Source organism: Buteo buteo, chromosome 3 (assembly GCF_964188355.1).
Source record: "Buteo buteo chromosome 3, bButBut1.hap1.1, whole genome shotgun sequence".
In the NCBI taxonomy this organism is placed as follows: Eukaryota; Metazoa; Chordata; class Aves; order Accipitriformes; family Accipitridae; genus Buteo; species Buteo buteo.
This window is the reverse complement of record NC_134173.1, coordinates 52985380-53004003: the sequence shown is the minus strand read 5'-3', so window position 1 is coordinate 53004003 and position 18624 is coordinate 52985380. Positions and strand designations below refer to the sequence as shown.

The window sequence follows — 18624 nt, the reverse complement described above, 5'->3', positions numbered from 1 at the left end:
CAGAGATGTGAACAGTGTGTGTCTGCTGACTCTGCGGTTGTGCAGGAAAATTCAAGGAAGGGTTTTAAGCATGGCTAGCCACACAACAAAACATGCTTTGGGCTGACAATTTAAGGAGGAAGCTCTCTTGCACACTGTCTGTCATTCCCACGTGATTTAAAACACAGAGATGTTACAGACAGAGAAACCTACTTATCCTCTCACTGGACATTAACTGAAAATCATTGTGAAGATAAATCCAGCATAGGAAAATAAATCATGGCACCAAGGTAGGTTCCTCCTAAACTCAATCTGTAGTAGTTGATCAAGCAGACTTGCCTATATGTTGACTGTGGGTTGCCCATCATCCCAACATCACCACTGAAATAAAGAACAAAAAAAAAATGAAGGGTTAATAACCATGGTAATAACCCATCAAACATCAACATAGGAATTTCATAAATGTAACAAATGCATGTTCAATGCCATAGTCAAGAATTCACAGGTCATTTCTCCTTTGGATGATAGGAACACTTACTTGACTCTCTTAGGTGGGAGGTGTGCTTCTGGAAAGCCTCTCTAATCCCAGGGCAAAGAAGAAAACAGTAGAAGAGCATGATTCCTGGTTGTACCCAGAGGTACAATAGGGTCTTTTATTACCAAGTTCTGAAGGAGAGGACAGGTTCAGGCAAGAGCAGTGAAAATATGCTGGACTTTTTCTAGTACAAGAGACAAATATGAAAGAGGACAGACAATCCCAATGGAAAATGTTTGATGAATGCCTCTGGGCTCAGGAGGAAAATCATTCACACAATGACACAAGAAAAGGCATCTGCCTTTGGCTCTCTGCTGGCTGGCACTGCAGTATGGCACTACCTGCTGAGATGCCCAACACACTCCAGCCCAAGATAACGATCCAAATGCTGTCACTGAAGGTGCTCTAGAGAAAAGCAGAGTTATTCAGACCATGGAAATCTCTACTGACTTCTGAGAGGATTTTTATTTTGACGGAACGGAGGAAAAGAGCTCAGTGTGTGGTGAAGGCTTACCGTTATTTTTTTAATCTGGCTATGATTTACAATGGCTTCCTGCCAATGGCAATTTGAAGACAGAATTATACCTGGTTTTGCTCTCGAACGATATGAAAAGCAGGAATTGCATTTTGACAGTTTCTAAGGAAAAAGGGTTTTTTCTAACCAAGGACTCTTTTCTGAAAAGGGCAACAGGTTTAATGTTTTAAGATAATAGTTCTTCCACAGAAAACCAAATCCCCCAACTTTTTCAGCCTGGTTTGGAGGATCATATCCAGTATTTTCTGCCTCCTTGGATCTCGCTCTGCCAAATCATGAGGCTCCTAGTCATGTCAAAATTGGATTCTTGAATTTGCTGAGTTCATGCTCTAGAAATACAGAAACAGGTCTCTAACACCTGTTTTGCATAAAAGTCTGGAAAGGCCTGCTCTTACTCAAAATTTTAACTTGCTGTTTGGGAAAATAACATTAGAAACTTGTGACTTACAGCAGGAACAATCAATCTGGTATCTTTAAGCCAATGTTGCAGAAACCTTTGCACCAAGTAAAGTCAGAGGAAGAAGAGCAAAAAGGAAGTGCCCGTCTTCATTGAGACTGATGTTTAAATCTAGAAGTCCACTTTCAAAAAAGGGATTGACATTTGTGCAAGGACACAAATGTCAGACTGTGCTTTTTTTAAGCTCAGATGTGTTCAGACTGCTCGTGCTTTAAACAACAGGTTTGAAGTGACTGTACCTAAATTTGGACAGAAAAGCTTGGACTCTTTTGAACAGCAGCCAGTATCTTTTCCATAGGGAAAAATAAAAAAAGTTATTTAATTGTGGTTGATCATATACTTGAGATATTTTTAAAATTGTAAACCCCCGCTATTTCTGCATATTGCATTCAGCAGAACAGACCCAAGACCTATCTGACAGGAGTGATCTTGCAGAATCATGCAGAATCTCTTCCTGTACAGCACAGGACCTTCTGCCAGATGGAAGCCATGGGGCAGAAGGCATTAGACTGGATCTTCATCATGATTAGGTTTGGGGTATCAGTTTTTAACTGAACATTAAACTGAAACTGGTTTTGGTAGCTGTGCTGCGCTCATCCTAGACTAATGACCCACCTATCAGCAAAGGTGAATGGTGTGGAGGTTCCTGTACAGATATGCCAGGTCCATGCTGCATGGGAACGATGTATTTGTTCATGCAAGTCACTCAGAGTGATATGAAGTGGTTTGTTACATGTTGTTTGGAAAGAATTTTTATTTCTCTTTGTCTGGAGGATATATCTTCTCCAAAACTTAGAGAGTGTTTATTTTTTTAGTCTGTGTAAGCTCTATTTGGCGTCGTTCTCCCTCCTGCTACTCAATCTTTCTAACACAGAGATAGATCTGCATTCTCACCTCCCATTTAAACAGCCACGTCTGCGGAGTAGGGCCTCTCCAAGAGGCATGACACATGGCAGTGCTTTGTTATAAGCTCAATGCACTCATTGTAACTCCCAGGTCTTGTGGTAGGAAGGTCAGTGTTTCTGTACTCCATGGCTAGACATATATTGTGCCTGCTAAATACTGCTGTAGTATTTCATCGCAGTGGGAACCCGGACAATAGGTCATGCCTTGCATTAATGTGTAGGATCTTGAAAAATCAATACAGTTCAAATAACAGGGGACTGCTGCCCAGTCGTTTACTATTCCTATGACAGACAGAGCACTCTGGACGCACAGGGAAATTTTTGCAGGCACAGCAATGGCTGTGCCATTAAGCTGCCACTGAACACACAGAAATTACAACGGACTCTCTGCTAACTCCTATCAATAATTCAGAACCATGCAAGGGCACGTATTACTGGAAACATGAATGGTTCCCTTGCTCCAGAGATCTCTTCAGAATTTTTTTTTTCTGTAATACAAATAAAAAAGTCAAATTCCTGAAGAGAAGGCGAGTCTCTGAGTCAACTTTTGTGTCCAGCAAGCCCCAGACCGATGTGACTGTATTTCTTTCGCTGTCTGAGGGCCTGATCTAACAACCATTAGAATCAATAGAAAGGCTAATTGATTTGAAAGACTTTGGTTAAAGCATCTAAGGCCACAACCTGCACCATTGCAATCACCAGAAAATTTGTCATTGACCTCAGCGAGTGCAGGATGAAATACCCGGGCTTTTGGTCAGCAGGTATTTAAGTCCACACACGTAATTTATTTCATTTGAAACCATTCATATGCTTAAGCACTTGTCAGATCTGGAACAAAAGCATGCTGGTTGCCAGGCTGAGAAGAGGGTTGGGTAGCTTTCAGGTCTGCCCCTCTCCTGCCAAGAGCAATGCAATTTGGAGGAAAGAATAAGCAAGTCCATTGTTTCCACCATTTTGTGACGATAGGGAATAAAGAAATAAGATAAGTGAAATGAAGAGGAAAGAAACTGAGAGCAACACTACAGAAAGAGGAGAACTTCTATCCCTTTAATTACTTCTCAGGGGACTTTAAAAAATATAAACACTAGTCTTTTAACTTCATTAGGAGTCTGTCTCAAATACAACCCAATCCTTCCTAGGGCTTGCCTACACTGGAAAAATACATTATGTTAATGTATTAACACGTAATGCTTAATGTAACAGTCAATATAAACAAAGACTACTATGTTTAACATTTGTTGTTGTTGTTGACCCAAGGTAACCCAGCTCCAAACATGACAGTTCTTGTCTACACTAAGTGCTTTGTATTGCCTTAATTAACGTGTTCTAACACAATGTAATTTTGCAACACAGATAAATCCTTTGGGGCATTTATTCTGTAAATTTAATTTTCTGTCTCGCCTATCTTGAATTCGCAGACACGCGCTGCTTCTGCCATTTCCCCTCCTCCCTTCAATCTTGGAGCCACTATCATTGAAAATCAAAGAGACTTTGTAGGCTTTTTCATGAGTTACTTCAACTTATAAACCAAAAGTTCAATCAAACACATGATCAGTTTACACCCCTTGATAGTGCTGATGTTGTAAAAATAAAGTTGATCTCCTAATTCAGAAAGGATTAGTTCAGCCTTGAAAAGTATCATCAACTACCAGACATTTGAATTTTTTGCAAAAATACTACAAATTGTACATCTAGGCGGTTTTTCAGTCAAATTACACAGCCTACTCCCAGCCACAGGAAGACACTTTGCAGTATTTTTCCAAAATTTACTTTCTCCATTTTGTTTTACATTGAAAAGCTTTGTCCTTACAAGAAAAACAAAACAAACCAAAAAACAGAGAGTGTACAAACAAGATATTATTAAACACTGAGGTTAAAAGATCAAGAAGTTTGTCTGGACTCCAGCAACTGTAACACAGTCATGTTGCACACCTTGTATTTTAGTAGAAAATGTTATGATTGCTTGCTACAAATCAAGTTACTCAGCTCTACTGAACCCATGAAAAATCCTAAATTGATAAGATGTGTTGCATGTAAAATGCTGTTTGGCTACATATCACCCACTTATTTCAGCATCTTCCGAAGGAAGCAGATATTTGCCCAGCCAACATTTGCTGCAGTGTGAAGTGACTGTTAACACTCCGATACATTCAGAGTTATACTAAGCCGCTGAAGGTGTGCAGTACAGCTACGCCAGCTCTCCTGGGCTGTAACTTCACCGCGTGGAAATTCCTTTCCTTTTACCTGCTGATCTCTCAGAAGAGCACTGCATTTATGTTCCTTGCCTCTTCTTTTTTTTTTACCTTAAAGAAAAACAGGGAGTGGATGGGGTAAGTGACCTAACGCACAAGTTTTCTAGGGCTTCAGGTGTGTGACTTGGAAACTTTACAGCCCAGCTAAGGTGCTTCAGCCTAATAATTGTTATCAGCCTCTACTCTGCTCCCGTGAGACCCCACCTGGAGTACTGCGTCCAGCTCTGGGGTCCTCAGCACAGGAAAGACATGGACCTGTTGGAGCTGGTCCAGAGGAGGGCCACAGAAATGATGAGAGGGATCAAACACCTCTCCTACGAGGGAAGGCTGAGAGAGTTAGGGTTGTTCAGCCTGGAGAAGAGAAGGCTCCAGGGAAACCTTATTGTAGCCTTCCAGTACTTAATGGGGCTTACAAGAAAGAGAGAGAGAGACTTTTTACCAAATGACAGTAGTGGCAGGACAAGGGGCAATGGTTTTTAACTGAAAGAGGGTAGATTTAGATTGGATATAAGGAGGAAGTTTTTTACGATGAGGGTGGCGAGCCCCTGGAACGGGTTGCCTGGCCCAGCTGTGGATGGACAGGGTTGGACAGGGCTTTGAGCAACCTGGCCCAGTGCAGGATGCCCCTGCCCACAGCTGGGGGGTTGGACTCGATGCTGTTTGAAGACCCCCTCTCGACCCAAACCACTCTATAAGTCAAGACCATGCGTATTTAATGACTAATTAAACGCGCGTGTTTAATTAATAATTACTTTACATAAACAATCACATCATTAATTCAGATTCTGTATACTTAATTACCTCTGTTCCTAACCACCTGCTTCCCAAGTTAACCTTGTAACTACCGCCTTAACGGAATTCCCCCCTCCCACGCCGCGTTCACCACTTTACTTCCCCAAACTTAACAAATTTATCCGCAGGCACCGGCTCCGGCAACGCGGGGGCGGGGCGGGCGCGGGGGGGCGGGGCGGGGCCATTCGGCCCCGCCCCGCCCCCCGCGCCCTCCCCGCCCCGCCGCCGCGTCCCTGCCCGCCCGTCACGTGCGTTAGCGACAGCCGGCGGCGGCGCTGATTGGCGGAGGGGCGGGGAGGGGCGGGGCCGGGGCGGCTGGGCCGTCAGCTGCGCGCCGCGGCTATAACAACAAAGGGCTCCGCGGGGCGCGGAGTCGGGAGCGGTGCGGTCCGGTCCCGGTGAGTTCGCTCTTGCGGGGTTTGGGGCTTAAGCGGGGCTGCGGGGGTCCCGGCTTACCCGCGGCGGGCCGTAATGGTCTGAGCCGCCCGGGCGAGGGGGAGAAAAGCAGCAGCGTGGGGCTCCCGTCTCCCCCTGCATCCAGCCCGACTTCCCTCTCTCCTGGGAAAACACTGAGGCCGGGAGGGATTTGCCCCTTTTCCCGGCTGTCGGGCAGCCGGGAGTCACGTCGTCGTCCGTCCCGTCCCCTCCCCTCCCTCGCCGCCCAGCGGCGGGGCCGGGCTCCGGAGCGCAGCCGGGAAGGTGCGCAGCTGCTGCGGGCTCTGCCGGGTCACCCGCCGGCCCGGGCGAAAGCGGCTTTTTGGAGCCTCCTGGTGGTTGGGGAGGGGCGGCGAGCTGAGGGCGCGGGGGGCCGGCAGCCGAGCTCCAGCAGGGAGCTGCAGAAGTGATTTGGGGGGGGTGCCGCCTTCTCGGTTTTTTGTTTTGCTTAGCATGCGCCCTATCTCCTCTGCTGGGGTAGGGAAAAAAAAGAAGGTGGGTTTTTTTATGCAGCAGCGCAGTATTGTTGACATGCGTTGGGTGTGTTATCTCTAACAGCCTCTTAATCACCACTGTAGCTGAGTCAGTTGTTCCCAGCCTTCTCTCTTCTTGCATCTGATAGTTCCTGCCGAAGGAGTACCTCGCTTTCAGCCCCGGTCTCGTTTGCCTCCCCTGGCGATGGCCCGGGATAACAAAAGAGTGTCACTTCTTGGTCCCCACCGGCCTTGCACAATAGCACGCAAGTGTGGCGTTTTTAAAGGCACTTGTCCAAAAGGATGTCAAAACATCAACCAGTTTCTAAATGATTCAGATGTTTTTTTGGATCCTCCTTGGAGTGGGGGAAGGGGACAATGGGACAAATTGCTCTTGACCTGCAGGAAGACATTTACGGGTCAAAAGCTGTAGCTTGTTTAGCTTACATTCTCAAGAACGTTGATCTCGCTTGCTAGGGGTTAGTTGTTTGATGTTGCTATGATGCCTGTGGAGCTTTAATGTAGGAGTGTGAGTTAATGTAGGAGTGTGAGCTCTCATCTCGCTCTGCTCAATGCACAGAACAAAAAGACAGCCTCTGCCTGAAGGTATGTCCAGTCTTGATCTAGGAAAGAGGCAACACATGCATGTGGGAGTACAAGGAAAGCCAGTGCCTATCAGCAATTACACTATGGCTTGCTAGTTAGCCTAAAGAAAAACCAAATCCTTTTGTTCCTAGGACTTGTGCCAGAAGAGGGTTAGGGATGGATGTGGAAGATAACTGGAAAGCTACGGACTTCAGGCTTTCATTTGGAGTCCATTTCCATATCCGTGGCAAACTCTGGCTACAATTGAAGTGCTCAGGCCTTCTCAAGAAGATGCATAGGGACACTATGGGCATCTGACATTTCTCTCTAGTAACCCATCTAGGGCTTAGCAACCTTGATGGTTAAAAGTGTTTCCTGCCAGTAACCACTAAAAATTGAACTTTACTGCAGTTAAAAGCCACTTCTGCCACTTCTCCTTGCTGTGAATGTAGAAGGGAATAAGTGTTTGCCTCTTTCTTCACATAATTGACTACGGTTGACTTTTTTTTTTTTCCCCTCTGTTAAGCCTTTCAATTTTTTAAACTTTACTGGTTTTCTTTAGACTTCTGATCATTCTTGTAGCTCTCTTAAAGAGAGCCCAGATGTTTCATTTTCAAGCATGGTCTTAAAAACCAGCATTTTATCACTACTGCAGCTCAGCCAGTTGTTGCCAGTCTTGTATTTTCCTGCAGCTGATAGTTCCTGTTGAAGAACTAGAGTGCATAACCACTTGAGTTACACTGTACCTTTTCATATTGCTTCTGAAGACTGCTTTAAATTCTAATCCTATCCTTCTGTGCTGTTTGAATAAGGACGTAGCTGCATAAATATCTATAGAGGCAGTACTGTATGGAGCAGGTGCTTGTCCTTGCTTTGAACAAGTAGATGATGGGGTCTGGTGTCCTGGGGTAAGATGATGTAGGAGGCTAGAATGACCCTTTTAGTGTGGCCTGAGAGTTATAGGGTGAAGCAAGGTGTACTGGCCTTAAATAATATTCTTTATGGGTTGTATCTTCTAATGGCTGGGTTTGTCCAGTATAGTGTGTCTTACTCCCTTTCTCCTTCTGAATGCAGACACTCATACCCTCTTACATGCATATTTTCTTCCCTATTTAATTATGAAACGGGTATTTAATCTGTAATAATTCTGACATGCTGTGACAATTTCACCATAGTAGTATTTGAATGAACTTGTAGTGAAAGTGGTGAATATTTTTCACATATAGTCTTTGCTTCTTCAGCTACTTTAATGGCTTCTATTTATTGGCTCACACATAAATATTCAAAGGCTGTAAGCATGCTGATCTGAGGTGGTTGAGCATTCAGCTTATCAGCACTAATGGGATTTTTCATCTTAACTGCCAAATGTAGAGTTCAGGCTTATGGTAACTAATTACATGTAGATTTAGGGAAGTGTATTGAGAAATAAACATTGGTTTTAATTAAGTATACGAGTTTCTTTTCCTTGTTACTTAGACTTACCATACATGAATAGTCGGGCACTTGCTGTGAAAATGATCCTACTGGTAACTATGTAGTGCACTTTGAACCTGAAGATGGGACATGCCTTCCTACTGTGTTAACTTGTAAGCAGTGGCCCTGAGCTGTGTGTGATGGGAGAGAGAAGAAACGCTGCCTTGGGAGCCCTCACAGGAGTCTCTGGGAGAGGTGTGAGGCTGTATCAGCTGAGGAGATGGGCTGTCTGGAGCAGAAAACACACTCTTGCCCTTTGCATCTCTCTCCAACCAGGAGGAAGACAGGCAGGGAGCTGGGGGAGCACCTCGGTGAGCGTAGGCACAAGGGTCTCTTGTACAAGAGTCCTCTCCTCCCATAGGAGAAGGTGGGAGCTGACAGCTGAACACACCTTGGCATGGGGAGGAGGATTGAGAGGAAGGCACTCAGCTCAGAGGAGTGACCAAGGCTTTTCCTGTATGTATCTAGCTGGGAGGGTGATGGTGAATGCCAGTGAAGCTGCCTCTCCTCTTAGGGAAAAATGTTCACTGGTACCTCAGACTGCGCTAACGAGAGGGTCTTTAATTTGTTCCCTAGGAATGTTATGTGTTGCTTTGTCATTAAGACCCTTGTCATTGTTTTTTTGCAGGTTTTGCATAAACTGTTTACCAGTCATGCCTCTGCATATCCTGTACCTAAGCTGATAAAGCATCTATGCACTTTAATCTCAAGTCTATGCCACTCTGCTAGTACAGTGTGAGCTGTGCCTTGAACCTTGGATATAAAGACCTACCAGCCAAAGTCTTGCTCCTGCCTTAGTAATGTTCCAGAGGTTAAATAACATGCTCATGGGAGAGATTGATAGCTTGTCCAGCCAAGAGCCAGAGTTCAGTGAGAAGGAGGACGACGAGTGGATTCTAGTTGACTTTATAGGTAAGATGTCTGTCAAACATAAGCTCTGCCTTTGTCCTGCTCTGGCTCTTACTTGTCTTACTTCCATGTGAAGAAACCAGTAGCTTGGGAGAAACTTTACCTAAGCAAAACCAGTGTGGATTAGAGCGCAGGGTGTCTCCCAAACGAATGTACCAAAACATGTTATGCAAACCGATGAGAAAAATGATGTCAGGTTTATGAGCCTGACACGGGCTTCAGCAGAACCACTTGTACAGATAAAATATATTTGACTTATTACGCAATTGTATTGCTTTACTGATAGCAGTTGTTTTACGTGTCTAGTGTGGCTTATCAGGGAACTCCCTTTTCCCCTCCCCTTGCTTTTAAAAAAATAAAAATATGTTTATGTCCTAATAGAGGTTTGTTTCTGTTTCTTTGTCTTTTTTTATATCGCATCTCTGGCTATGTGCAACCTTGTTGTTTTCAACCCCCTGCAATCACCAACATCCATGGGTTCCTCTCCGCTGACTAATGGCCGCCTGCAGCAGACACTTGCACTAATTGCTCTGCAGAGGAAGTGGACATCGCTGAGGCATCAGCTGCAGATGGCTCGCCCGTGTTCTCTTGTTTACCATCTCCCTTGGAACACTTGCCGGAGGCCAGCGAGTCTTGCTTCATCCAGTTTGAGTCGTGTCCTATGGAGGAGAGCTGGTTTATTACCCCTCCCCCATGTTTCACTGCAGGTGGATTAACCACTATCAAAGTGGAAACCAGTCCAATGGAGAACCTCCTAATAGAGCATCCCAGCATGTCTGTGTATGCTGTCCACAATGCCTGTCACAGCCTTAATGAGACTGGATGTGGAGATGAGGAGTTTCGCAGCCCAGGTAGTCCCAGGTACGTCTGACTTCTCTTGTCAAGGAGCTCTGTTGCTGAAAATATCTGGTTTCTACTTGATCAGCTTAGACACTTAATACTGAATTTTCCAGCTTATTTCAGAGCAAGTGAATAAAGCATGAATACTGCACAAGGTGGGTAGGATGGTCAGGGCTGCCTGCCTGCTTAGAAAAATGTTATGCAAGATGACTGTGTCAGGAAACAGTTGGGTATGCTATTTTGACACTGCAATGAATATTTATGGAGCCTAATTATTCCCTTGCAGAATGTGCTCCAGTCCTGTTGAAACTGGTGGCAGTTAACTGTGTAGCTGGTAACATAGATTTGAAAACACTTTGCCCCCATCATAACTATGTGTATTTTTCATAACAGTTAGTTGGTACCCTTTCAGTTACCTCATGAGATGAAAAATATTACTTTAATTATCCTGACAGGGAAGTCTGTTTTGGTATTTTTTTTTTCCTCAAGGTAGTGATAGATTAGGACAGGATTAAATTTTTCCACGGGCGGTTCATGGAACAAAAGCAAACGGAAATATTCCACAAAACTTACTGCCCTCAAGGTAAAAATTTGTGCTACAAACTTCTACTTTTAGCAAGGTAAGAAGTTGTGCTCTTTGGTTTTGAGTCCTAAAGATTTGGCCATGTGGGATTATTGCAGAGGCGTTTGCCATGCGCTGCTGCTTTGGTGTTAACTGTCCAGTATATACAGCTATACAAGTATAGTATACATGGATGTATACAAATAGAGTATATCTTTGCCATTATGACTCCACACTTGCCCATGTGTTCATTGATTTGGAAATAATTGGGTGTTTTGTGAATCCTGGTTAATAACAAAGGCTGATTTTTTTTTTTTTATCCCATCTGGTACTTGCCCTTAGAATCAATTAAAAAAACCAAATGGTATACTAAGCTTTGTTATACAGGAAAAAATGAGTGTAGTAGGGGAGTTCCTGTAGGTAGATGCCTGTTGACTTTTCTGATCAGCTCCTTGCCATATTTAAAGTTCTTAGTTCAAAGAAACAGGTGACTGAGATGACATGCTGCTGTATAATATTGAAGTATAGTGCTGATACCATTAATCTTAGAGTGGGGGACTTGTATAATTTGGGGAGGGCAGTTTGATGTTAAGCATCAAGGGTGTAGCTTAACTTAAATCAGGGAGAAGCTATGAGCATACAGCACCTTTTTAAAATGAGGGTGTGAAGGAATCTGCAAGAGAATGGTAGACTGTAGGGCATGCCCTAGTGAAAGACAGTAGACCAGTTTATCCAAAATATCAATTTGCAGTGGATAGTAACATGCAAAATCAGATACTGACTTCTCAGTGACTTAAACTGGGAATACTAGTATAAATTCTTCTGGAGAAGAATCCTGTCTTATGCTATGCAGTACAGTTAAGCTGTTTTAATGTGTGGGGAAGCTAAAGGTGTGATGATCTTCAACTGGTGTGTGCTTAAAGTTTCTTCACACTGAATCCTGTGCTGTTGCTTTCTCAGAGGATCTAGGCTTTTGTATAGGTTATTTTGGGTGGCAGAACTGGGAGGAGACTTAAGTCTAAAGCTGAGGTAGACTACAGAACTGGGAACATCAATTTATACTGATAATGCAGTAAGTTTCAAAAGCTGCTTTGAAGTCTCTAGTGGTTTAATGGTTGGCCATTTAACATTGTAGGGCCAAGAAAAGCTGCTTAAGGCACACTGGCACAGTAAGTACTACTGTTTTGGGACAATGCTTTTTGTTTGATCAGTCTGCTAGCAACACTGCTTCCTCTAGAGCCTTGTCTGCCAAAACAATACTGGTTTTAGGACTAACCTTTGTGCCAAATGATGTTACTTGATTAAGCCTAACTACAGCTGCTTTAACAAGCCAAAATGCTAAGTGCAGAAAATTTACTTAAATATTAATTGGGGTGGGGTCTGAAGCCTTTAATGTTTCTTGTAAGGTCTGGCTCTATAGCACAACTAGCAGGACACTTACGCTTTCTAGCAAAATAGATGCTGGGGGTGCAGCAGTGAATGTATGTAGTGACAGTCTGGCTTTAGACACAGCCCCTCTAAAACTATATTTTGACAGTTTTGATGGGAGTTCATCAGCCCTGTTCTCTCAGTGGCCGGGGCTTGCTAGTGCCAGGCTACCAAAGGCAACCACTAAGATGCCAAAATGCTACATTTCGGAAGAGTACATGGCCTTTTAGCTAATTCAAACCACCTCTGCTATCCCAGTTTCACTTTAAGATGACAAGTAGAAGACTGTTGGTTTGCAAACCAGTGCTGGAAGGGTATTTGATAAGAGGGGAGAAAGCTTAAATACCTTCAACCAGCAATTTTAAACCAGTTTTTCTCCTTTTGTGGAGAAAATCTATTTGCTCCTTTTAAATTCCTTTCAAAGCAAAAGGATGTTGTATAAACTTCCCCCTGTTTGTCAGGTTAGTCACATTTTTCCATAACAAACCACAACAGTTTGTCTTAGCGTTGATGCCCTTTGCTATAGCTAATGACATGCAGCAAGGGCATGCTTGGGAAATACGAGTTCTAATGAGTGTGGTGTGGCTTCCTAGCTCCTTATGGCTTTCCCCAGAAAGGCTTCTCTTAGAGTTCTGCCTCCAGCACTGTTGAACATGTTAAGGGATCACCCCCTATAGAAAACAGTAGCCCCATATTTGCAGGCACCCTCATGTAAATTAAACTGGTGTAATTTGCATAGAAAGTATTTACAAGGCTCTGTGAATTGATTTGTGCTGTGTTATTCTGTTATTTCTTGCTTTGTATTTCAAGCGCTAGGTTTAGGACAAAATCCAGTGAATGAACGGGGGAAAACCAGCGTGTCACGCATGGCTATTCTGGAGTCTGTAGGCTTCAGTCAGTCATATCAAGCTACCCAAGGAGCCAAAAGCAAGTGGATTTGGATATTTAAAAGAAAAAAGTAGAAGGGAGGGAGTATTCCCTTGCTGACAGGGAGTATTTTGCTCTAGTGTGGAGTGGGGGGAGGCAGAAGAGCTCACTTCTGTACGAGGCACCTGCAGCCCTGCAAGAGCAAGGCTACGGGGGTGTACCGTGGGCATGGCAGACCAGACTTATGTCTACAGAGATGACATACAATAAATGCAAGTTAACGTCTTCCAGGAGAGACTTTATTATAGGGTCATGCTAGTGCTGAAAAACAGACTTCCCAAGAGACCTCTTGCTCATGCCTGAGCTAGCTCCTGGTCTTGCAGATATCTTTCCTGGGCACCGCTGAGTTGACAGCTAGTTGTTTGGTCCTGGGTGGGGTAGAGAGAAGGCAAGGAACTTGTCTTGCTAGTCTCACACCAGCTGTGGCACTCAGACCTGGGATTTGCTTTGCTTTTAAAACTGCCAGGCTATTTTTAGCTTTACTTTGGAAGCTTCAGGAAACACCAGTGACTGTTCTGTCAAGTAGGGAAGTCCTTTTTCAATATGTCAGTCCCTGCTTGCATAGGCTGCTGGTTTGTTTTTCACTAGTGCATGATGGAGTAAGGGTTTGCCAAAACTGCTGACTCTCTGCTCATGAAATCTAGAGGGCTGGTTGAGGAACAATCCTTCTAAGTTATTTCCTGTGTGTGTCACAACTGGTCTATCTTTCTCATTCCTCTGCATGAACGTTGTTTGGATTTGCTTGTGTGGCTGGCAATCCAAACAGACTTTCATTAGTGTGCTTCTGTTTTCAGGCTGAAACACCTATGTTCAAGATGATTTTAAATCAAACTTTGCCGTGTGGATAACTCCAAGTCTTCTAAAGCTGGAGCAGTGTGACACACATTGCCTTGTATTTCTGATCTATATTGCATCTCGGGCTTAGGGAATGGGGGTTGGGGAAGGATGGGCGCAATAGTATAAGACACCAGACAAAAGTCCAAAGGCTATTGTGGTGCCCTCACGCAAAAAAGTGAGTTAGCAGCACTATGCATTACTTACCAGTGTGGTTTTTCTTAACTGGCTTGACCTCGCCTCCACCCACATCTCTGTCCAGTAGAATAAGGGTGCCCTTTTGAAGTGGTGGTTGTTTATGTCCATGTTCTGCCTTTTATACTTTGCATGTCTTTCCAATGCACCCAGTAATAACTGATATCTGCTTGTTACATTTCTAGACTGGAGGCCCGAAATGAAACAGGACAGCGTGTTCACTGCTATGTCACAGCTCTTGCTACTCGTTCAACTTTTCTGGAAAAAAACAAGAGCTTTCGTCCTACCCACTGGTTAAAAGAACATAATGAAAGACACTATCTCAACAGAAACAGTCTCCGTCGCCAAAACCTTACCAGGGATTGCCACTCTCGGCAAATCAAGCACAACGGACTGTTTGTTCACCAGCCTTGCCAGCGTCAGTTCAATTACTGATGGCTCTTGTGATTTTAATCTACAGTCTAATTGTTTTTTAGGTTGGTCTTGTTTTCATGCATAGGTAAGTGTGGTCAACCTGAAGCTGATTGTCAGTCCCTCAAACACAATCATAATTAGCATTGCATTCTTTTGAAATGACACATAAATTTCCAAACGTCTTGCAGCGAGTCCTGAATGTTGATGTTAAATATCAATGTATTGGAAGCCTATCAGTATGATAGCTTGTGTGCTGTTTTATAAACTATGATGTATAGGTGGGTTCTTAGCTGGTATTTTAAGAAACTTAACTGAGATGGAAATCGGTTACATTTTGCATTAATCAAAGTGGAGTTAGAAAATTTGAGGTTAGCCAAATGCTTTAATGACCAGTACTTGACAGCTTGTGTATCTGTCTGTATTCAGCATATATGATCACTTTCTAACAAGGAAATACTATAGCTGCTGGTGGATATTACATAGCTATGCTGAGCTGTTACAAGAAGGACATCTAATCTAAATTGCCTAGTACCTACTTGTGTTAGTGGAGTCTGTGTAGGTGTGTTGGGTACTTGATATAGGTATCAGAAAAAGGTTAAATGTCCCCCCAATATTGTTGCAGTATGATATGGCACTGGTGTTACAGATGTAGTACCTCACAGTGGAGTGGAAGGAGAAGTGGACCTATGGGTTAAGTGCAGATGCACAACCCAGAGAGCTGAACTGGGTTTTACTTGGTACAGTTCAAGTTCTTACTCCCTTTCTCTGACTCTTCCTCTTTCTGTCTTTGAAAGATCTATTTCCCCTACCCTATTTCATTTAATATCTAGTCTAGTTAAAGGAAAAAGATGGTGGATTGACTGTCCTTTTAATCCCATCAGTAGCTGACTCTTCTTTAAAGAAGTCAGGCTGGTGGATAGCTATTTCTGAGCTGCTAATTGCTGTTATATTGTCTCATATTTACAGATTGAGAGTAGCTCAAAAGTAGCCAGAAGGAAGGTTTTACTAGAAGTTCTGCTAATTCTCTCTCTTTCTCTCTCTATGAAAATGAAGTCCAAGTTAATTGTGACTGGAAATGAAGGGCAGTGTTTGGCAGGAAAAAGAGGATGCTGAAAAACAGTCTTATAGAACTAAACACAGTGATAACAGGGTGTATAAAAATTGAGATAGATCGGCAGTGGTTGTTCTCCTAGCCCATTGGCTGCAGAAGGACTGGATAGCAATTCTGTGGGCCAACAGGAAAGAAAAGCCATTTAAAACTAACAAGTAGTTTTCTCAAGAACACTGTGCAAGATGTTTTGGAAGTTGGCAGGCACTTAAAAAAAAGTGAAGTTCACCTGTTAAGAAAGAGCGTGTATTACACAGCAGCCGCATGGCGTGCTGAACCCTGATATCTGGGAAGTAGATTAAAATGGTTATAGAGGTGAGGAAGTGGAAGTCTGCACTGAAAGAATGGGGGAAATAAGTAAGTTTATCCCCCTTTTGGTCAGTGTTTAATGTGACTTACTGTTTTTTCCTTGTGTTTAGTGCCTAGGGCATTAAAGTTTTAACATTACATTCAACCATGTCTTCCAGTAGTCCGTATACAGAAGCTATATAAGGAGTCATGTAAGGAGTCTCTGAAATTGGGAAAAATCAATAATGTGAATTATTCCAGACCTATGAAGTATTTTAAATTTAGCCAAATGCTTCAATTTCACTGAAGCAAAACTCCCAACAATTTGCATTGACCTCGATGTAGTGGTACTGTTGCACATTCTGCAGCTGGAATTGTTGTGGAACATGCTTAGTGTACAGGAAATGGCATTTATAACCTCTGTTTCACTGCAGATGTGCTGCTTCACTGGATTAGTTAGGATTGTTGCAAAGATATGTTAACAAATAGTTAAATGTATAAAAGCAAGAGGTGCTTTCCTGGATACACTAGTTTGTTTTGTTTTTTTAAGACATACTAATTCATGTGGATAGTGAAAGAAAACTAAATTGGTCACATCATGAGTTTCCAAAACGGATTTTGTTACTAGTCTCTTCAGCAGTATGTGCCCATGTCCAAACAACAATTCTTTTGTGGTCCAAATACTCTGGTTTATCTGCAAATAACTAGTTTCACCAGTCTCTCATATGTTCATGAATATTCTTACTTGCCTCAGATTATCTACCTTTATCACTCCAAATTTTTGCCTGGCTTAAACTTCCTTCTCCTCACTGCCAACTTTCTAGCTCAGGAAAATTCTTTGCTTTCCTGTATTTTTCTTTATATAAAAGTAAATACTTTCCTTCAGCTTTAATTTTCTTAAAGTGAAATGAAGGAAGATGGAGTCTCCGCCTCTCCGTGTTGGAAGAAGTAATCCTTTAACTCTTAACGGGGAGATGGAGTTGAGAGTATAAGGCTCCCAGGCATTACAATGAGAGCCTTGGTCTGTTCTTCTCAGTAGGCAAGTAAATGCAACTTTAGACTGCTCCTAGAGTTGGGAGATACTGATCTTTTTATACTACATTACTAGATGACTTTCTGGTGATGAAAACCTATATCTTTCAGGATATAAACTATTTTGTTGCACAAAGCTGTGCTTCTCAATTTGTAATATTGGAAACCATATTATTGTGTGAGATAGTACTGCATCAATGGCTTTTTGTTAATTTGTTTTACATATTTATGTTGGTCTAGCCCTGTTTTGTGCCTGAAGCTATTGGGCGATTAGATTTATTTTGGTTTTCTGTTTTAATAGTGAGCTGTGTGGCTTTTTATATGGGTTTTTGAATTGTATTAAAGTGTGTGTGTTTTCATGTAAAAGTGGAGGCCTTGCACTGTCTCATACCGATTGATATTAATGAATCTTGCTGAAACTATTTTCATATGTATTGGTCAATAGACAGATTTGCATTTTAAACTGTGCCTTCTACACAGCAAACTTGAAGATTCAAAAGGGACATTTCAGTTAGGATTAATACTGTACATCAGTCTATGCATATATGGCAGCTTCTCTCCAGAGCCACTTCTCTATTTGTAGCAGTCCTTTTGATATGGAAGAATGTCTGGCTCTTTTTTTTAATAGTTTAACACAAGCTGAAAACCGACAAAATACAGCACTTTGCCAAAAAGTAGCATTGCTTAACCAGTGTGTATTTACTAAAGTGATCCTCTGTATTTTGTTTTCATAGTGCGTTCTGCGCACCATGGGGAGACATGATCTTAACTCTCAATAAAAAAAATGGCCTATTAAAAATTCTCAGTCTGTTGGTTTGGGGTTTTTTGTTTGTTTTTTTTTTACAGGCTGGTCAAAATCCAAATGCCTGAGCACCCCATTCAGGTGTGGTAGGTACAAGTACTGAGTATCTCAGAATGCTTGCTCTAGTACAGAAGTTCCTCTGGGAATCCGTTTGCATTGCTGATCAAGTGACAATGCACGGTCCAGTTAGTGTTACGCATCTCTGCCAACTGCTGTGTTTCCTGGTCAGCATGCAAAAGTGCCATAGGTGAAGGGGACAGAGATAAAAAAAACACATTACCACTTAAAGTGTGCATGGGGTGGGGGTTCTCCTTACCTAGGCTGAACCTCTCTTGTTTCAACTCATACCCATTGCCTATCATCCTCCTGCCACGCACCACTGTGAAAAATCTGCATGGAAGGCTGCTGTTAGCATTCAAAAGCTGGAAGCAGGGACAGGTAACCTGTGAGGGACATAGAAATCCTGTGAAAATGTCCAGGGTTGGAGTTAGGGAAGCCAAAGCCAAGCCATCTGTAGCTGAACGGGGCAAGGGATGTGGAAGACAACAGGCCTTTCACAGGTATATTGGCTGCAAAAGGAAGATCAGAGAAAATGTGGACCTGCTGCTAAATGGGGCAGGAGTCCTCATGACAAAGGACATGGAGAAGGCTGAGGTACTCCATGTCTTCCTTGCTTTGGTCACTAGTGGCAAGACCTTTGGGAACTGCAGGCTAGAGCAAGGAACTCCACTAGAGCAAGGACAATCAACCCTTGGTTGAAAAGGATCGAGTTAAATGCTTAAAGAGATGGTATGTCCACAGATCTATGGGACACATCCATGACTGGCAAAGGAGCTGGCTGATGTCATTGTGAAGCTGTTCTCA

The 18624-nt window shown here is 43.0% G+C and overlaps 1 protein-coding gene across 6 annotated transcripts; it reads left to right on the top strand.

Annotated features, from left to right (window-relative positions):
• The first annotated feature begins 5748 nt into the window (after window positions 1-5748).
• Window positions 5749-17750, top strand: TP53INP1 (tumor protein p53 inducible nuclear protein 1). Of its 6 annotated transcripts, none has more exons than XM_075023636.1 (5): window positions 5749-5853; window positions 9050-9333; window positions 9843-10191; window positions 11868-11901; window positions 14302-14522. In XM_075023636.1, the coding sequence occupies exons 2-5, from the start codon at window positions 9222-9224 to the stop codon at window positions 14317-14319; spliced, it is 513 nt and encodes a 170-aa protein (XP_074879737.1). In that variant the 5' UTR covers window positions 5749-5853; window positions 9050-9221; the 3' UTR covers window positions 14320-14522. The 6 variants fall into 6 exon arrangements, with proteins under 6 accessions (XP_074879737.1, XP_074879735.1, XP_074879736.1 ...); XM_075023634.1 differs by having other exon boundaries at window positions 9840-10191; XM_075023635.1 differs by lacking the exon at window positions 11868-11901 and having other exon boundaries at window positions 10038-10191; window positions 14302-17750.
• Window positions 17751-18624: the final 874 nt, after the last annotated feature.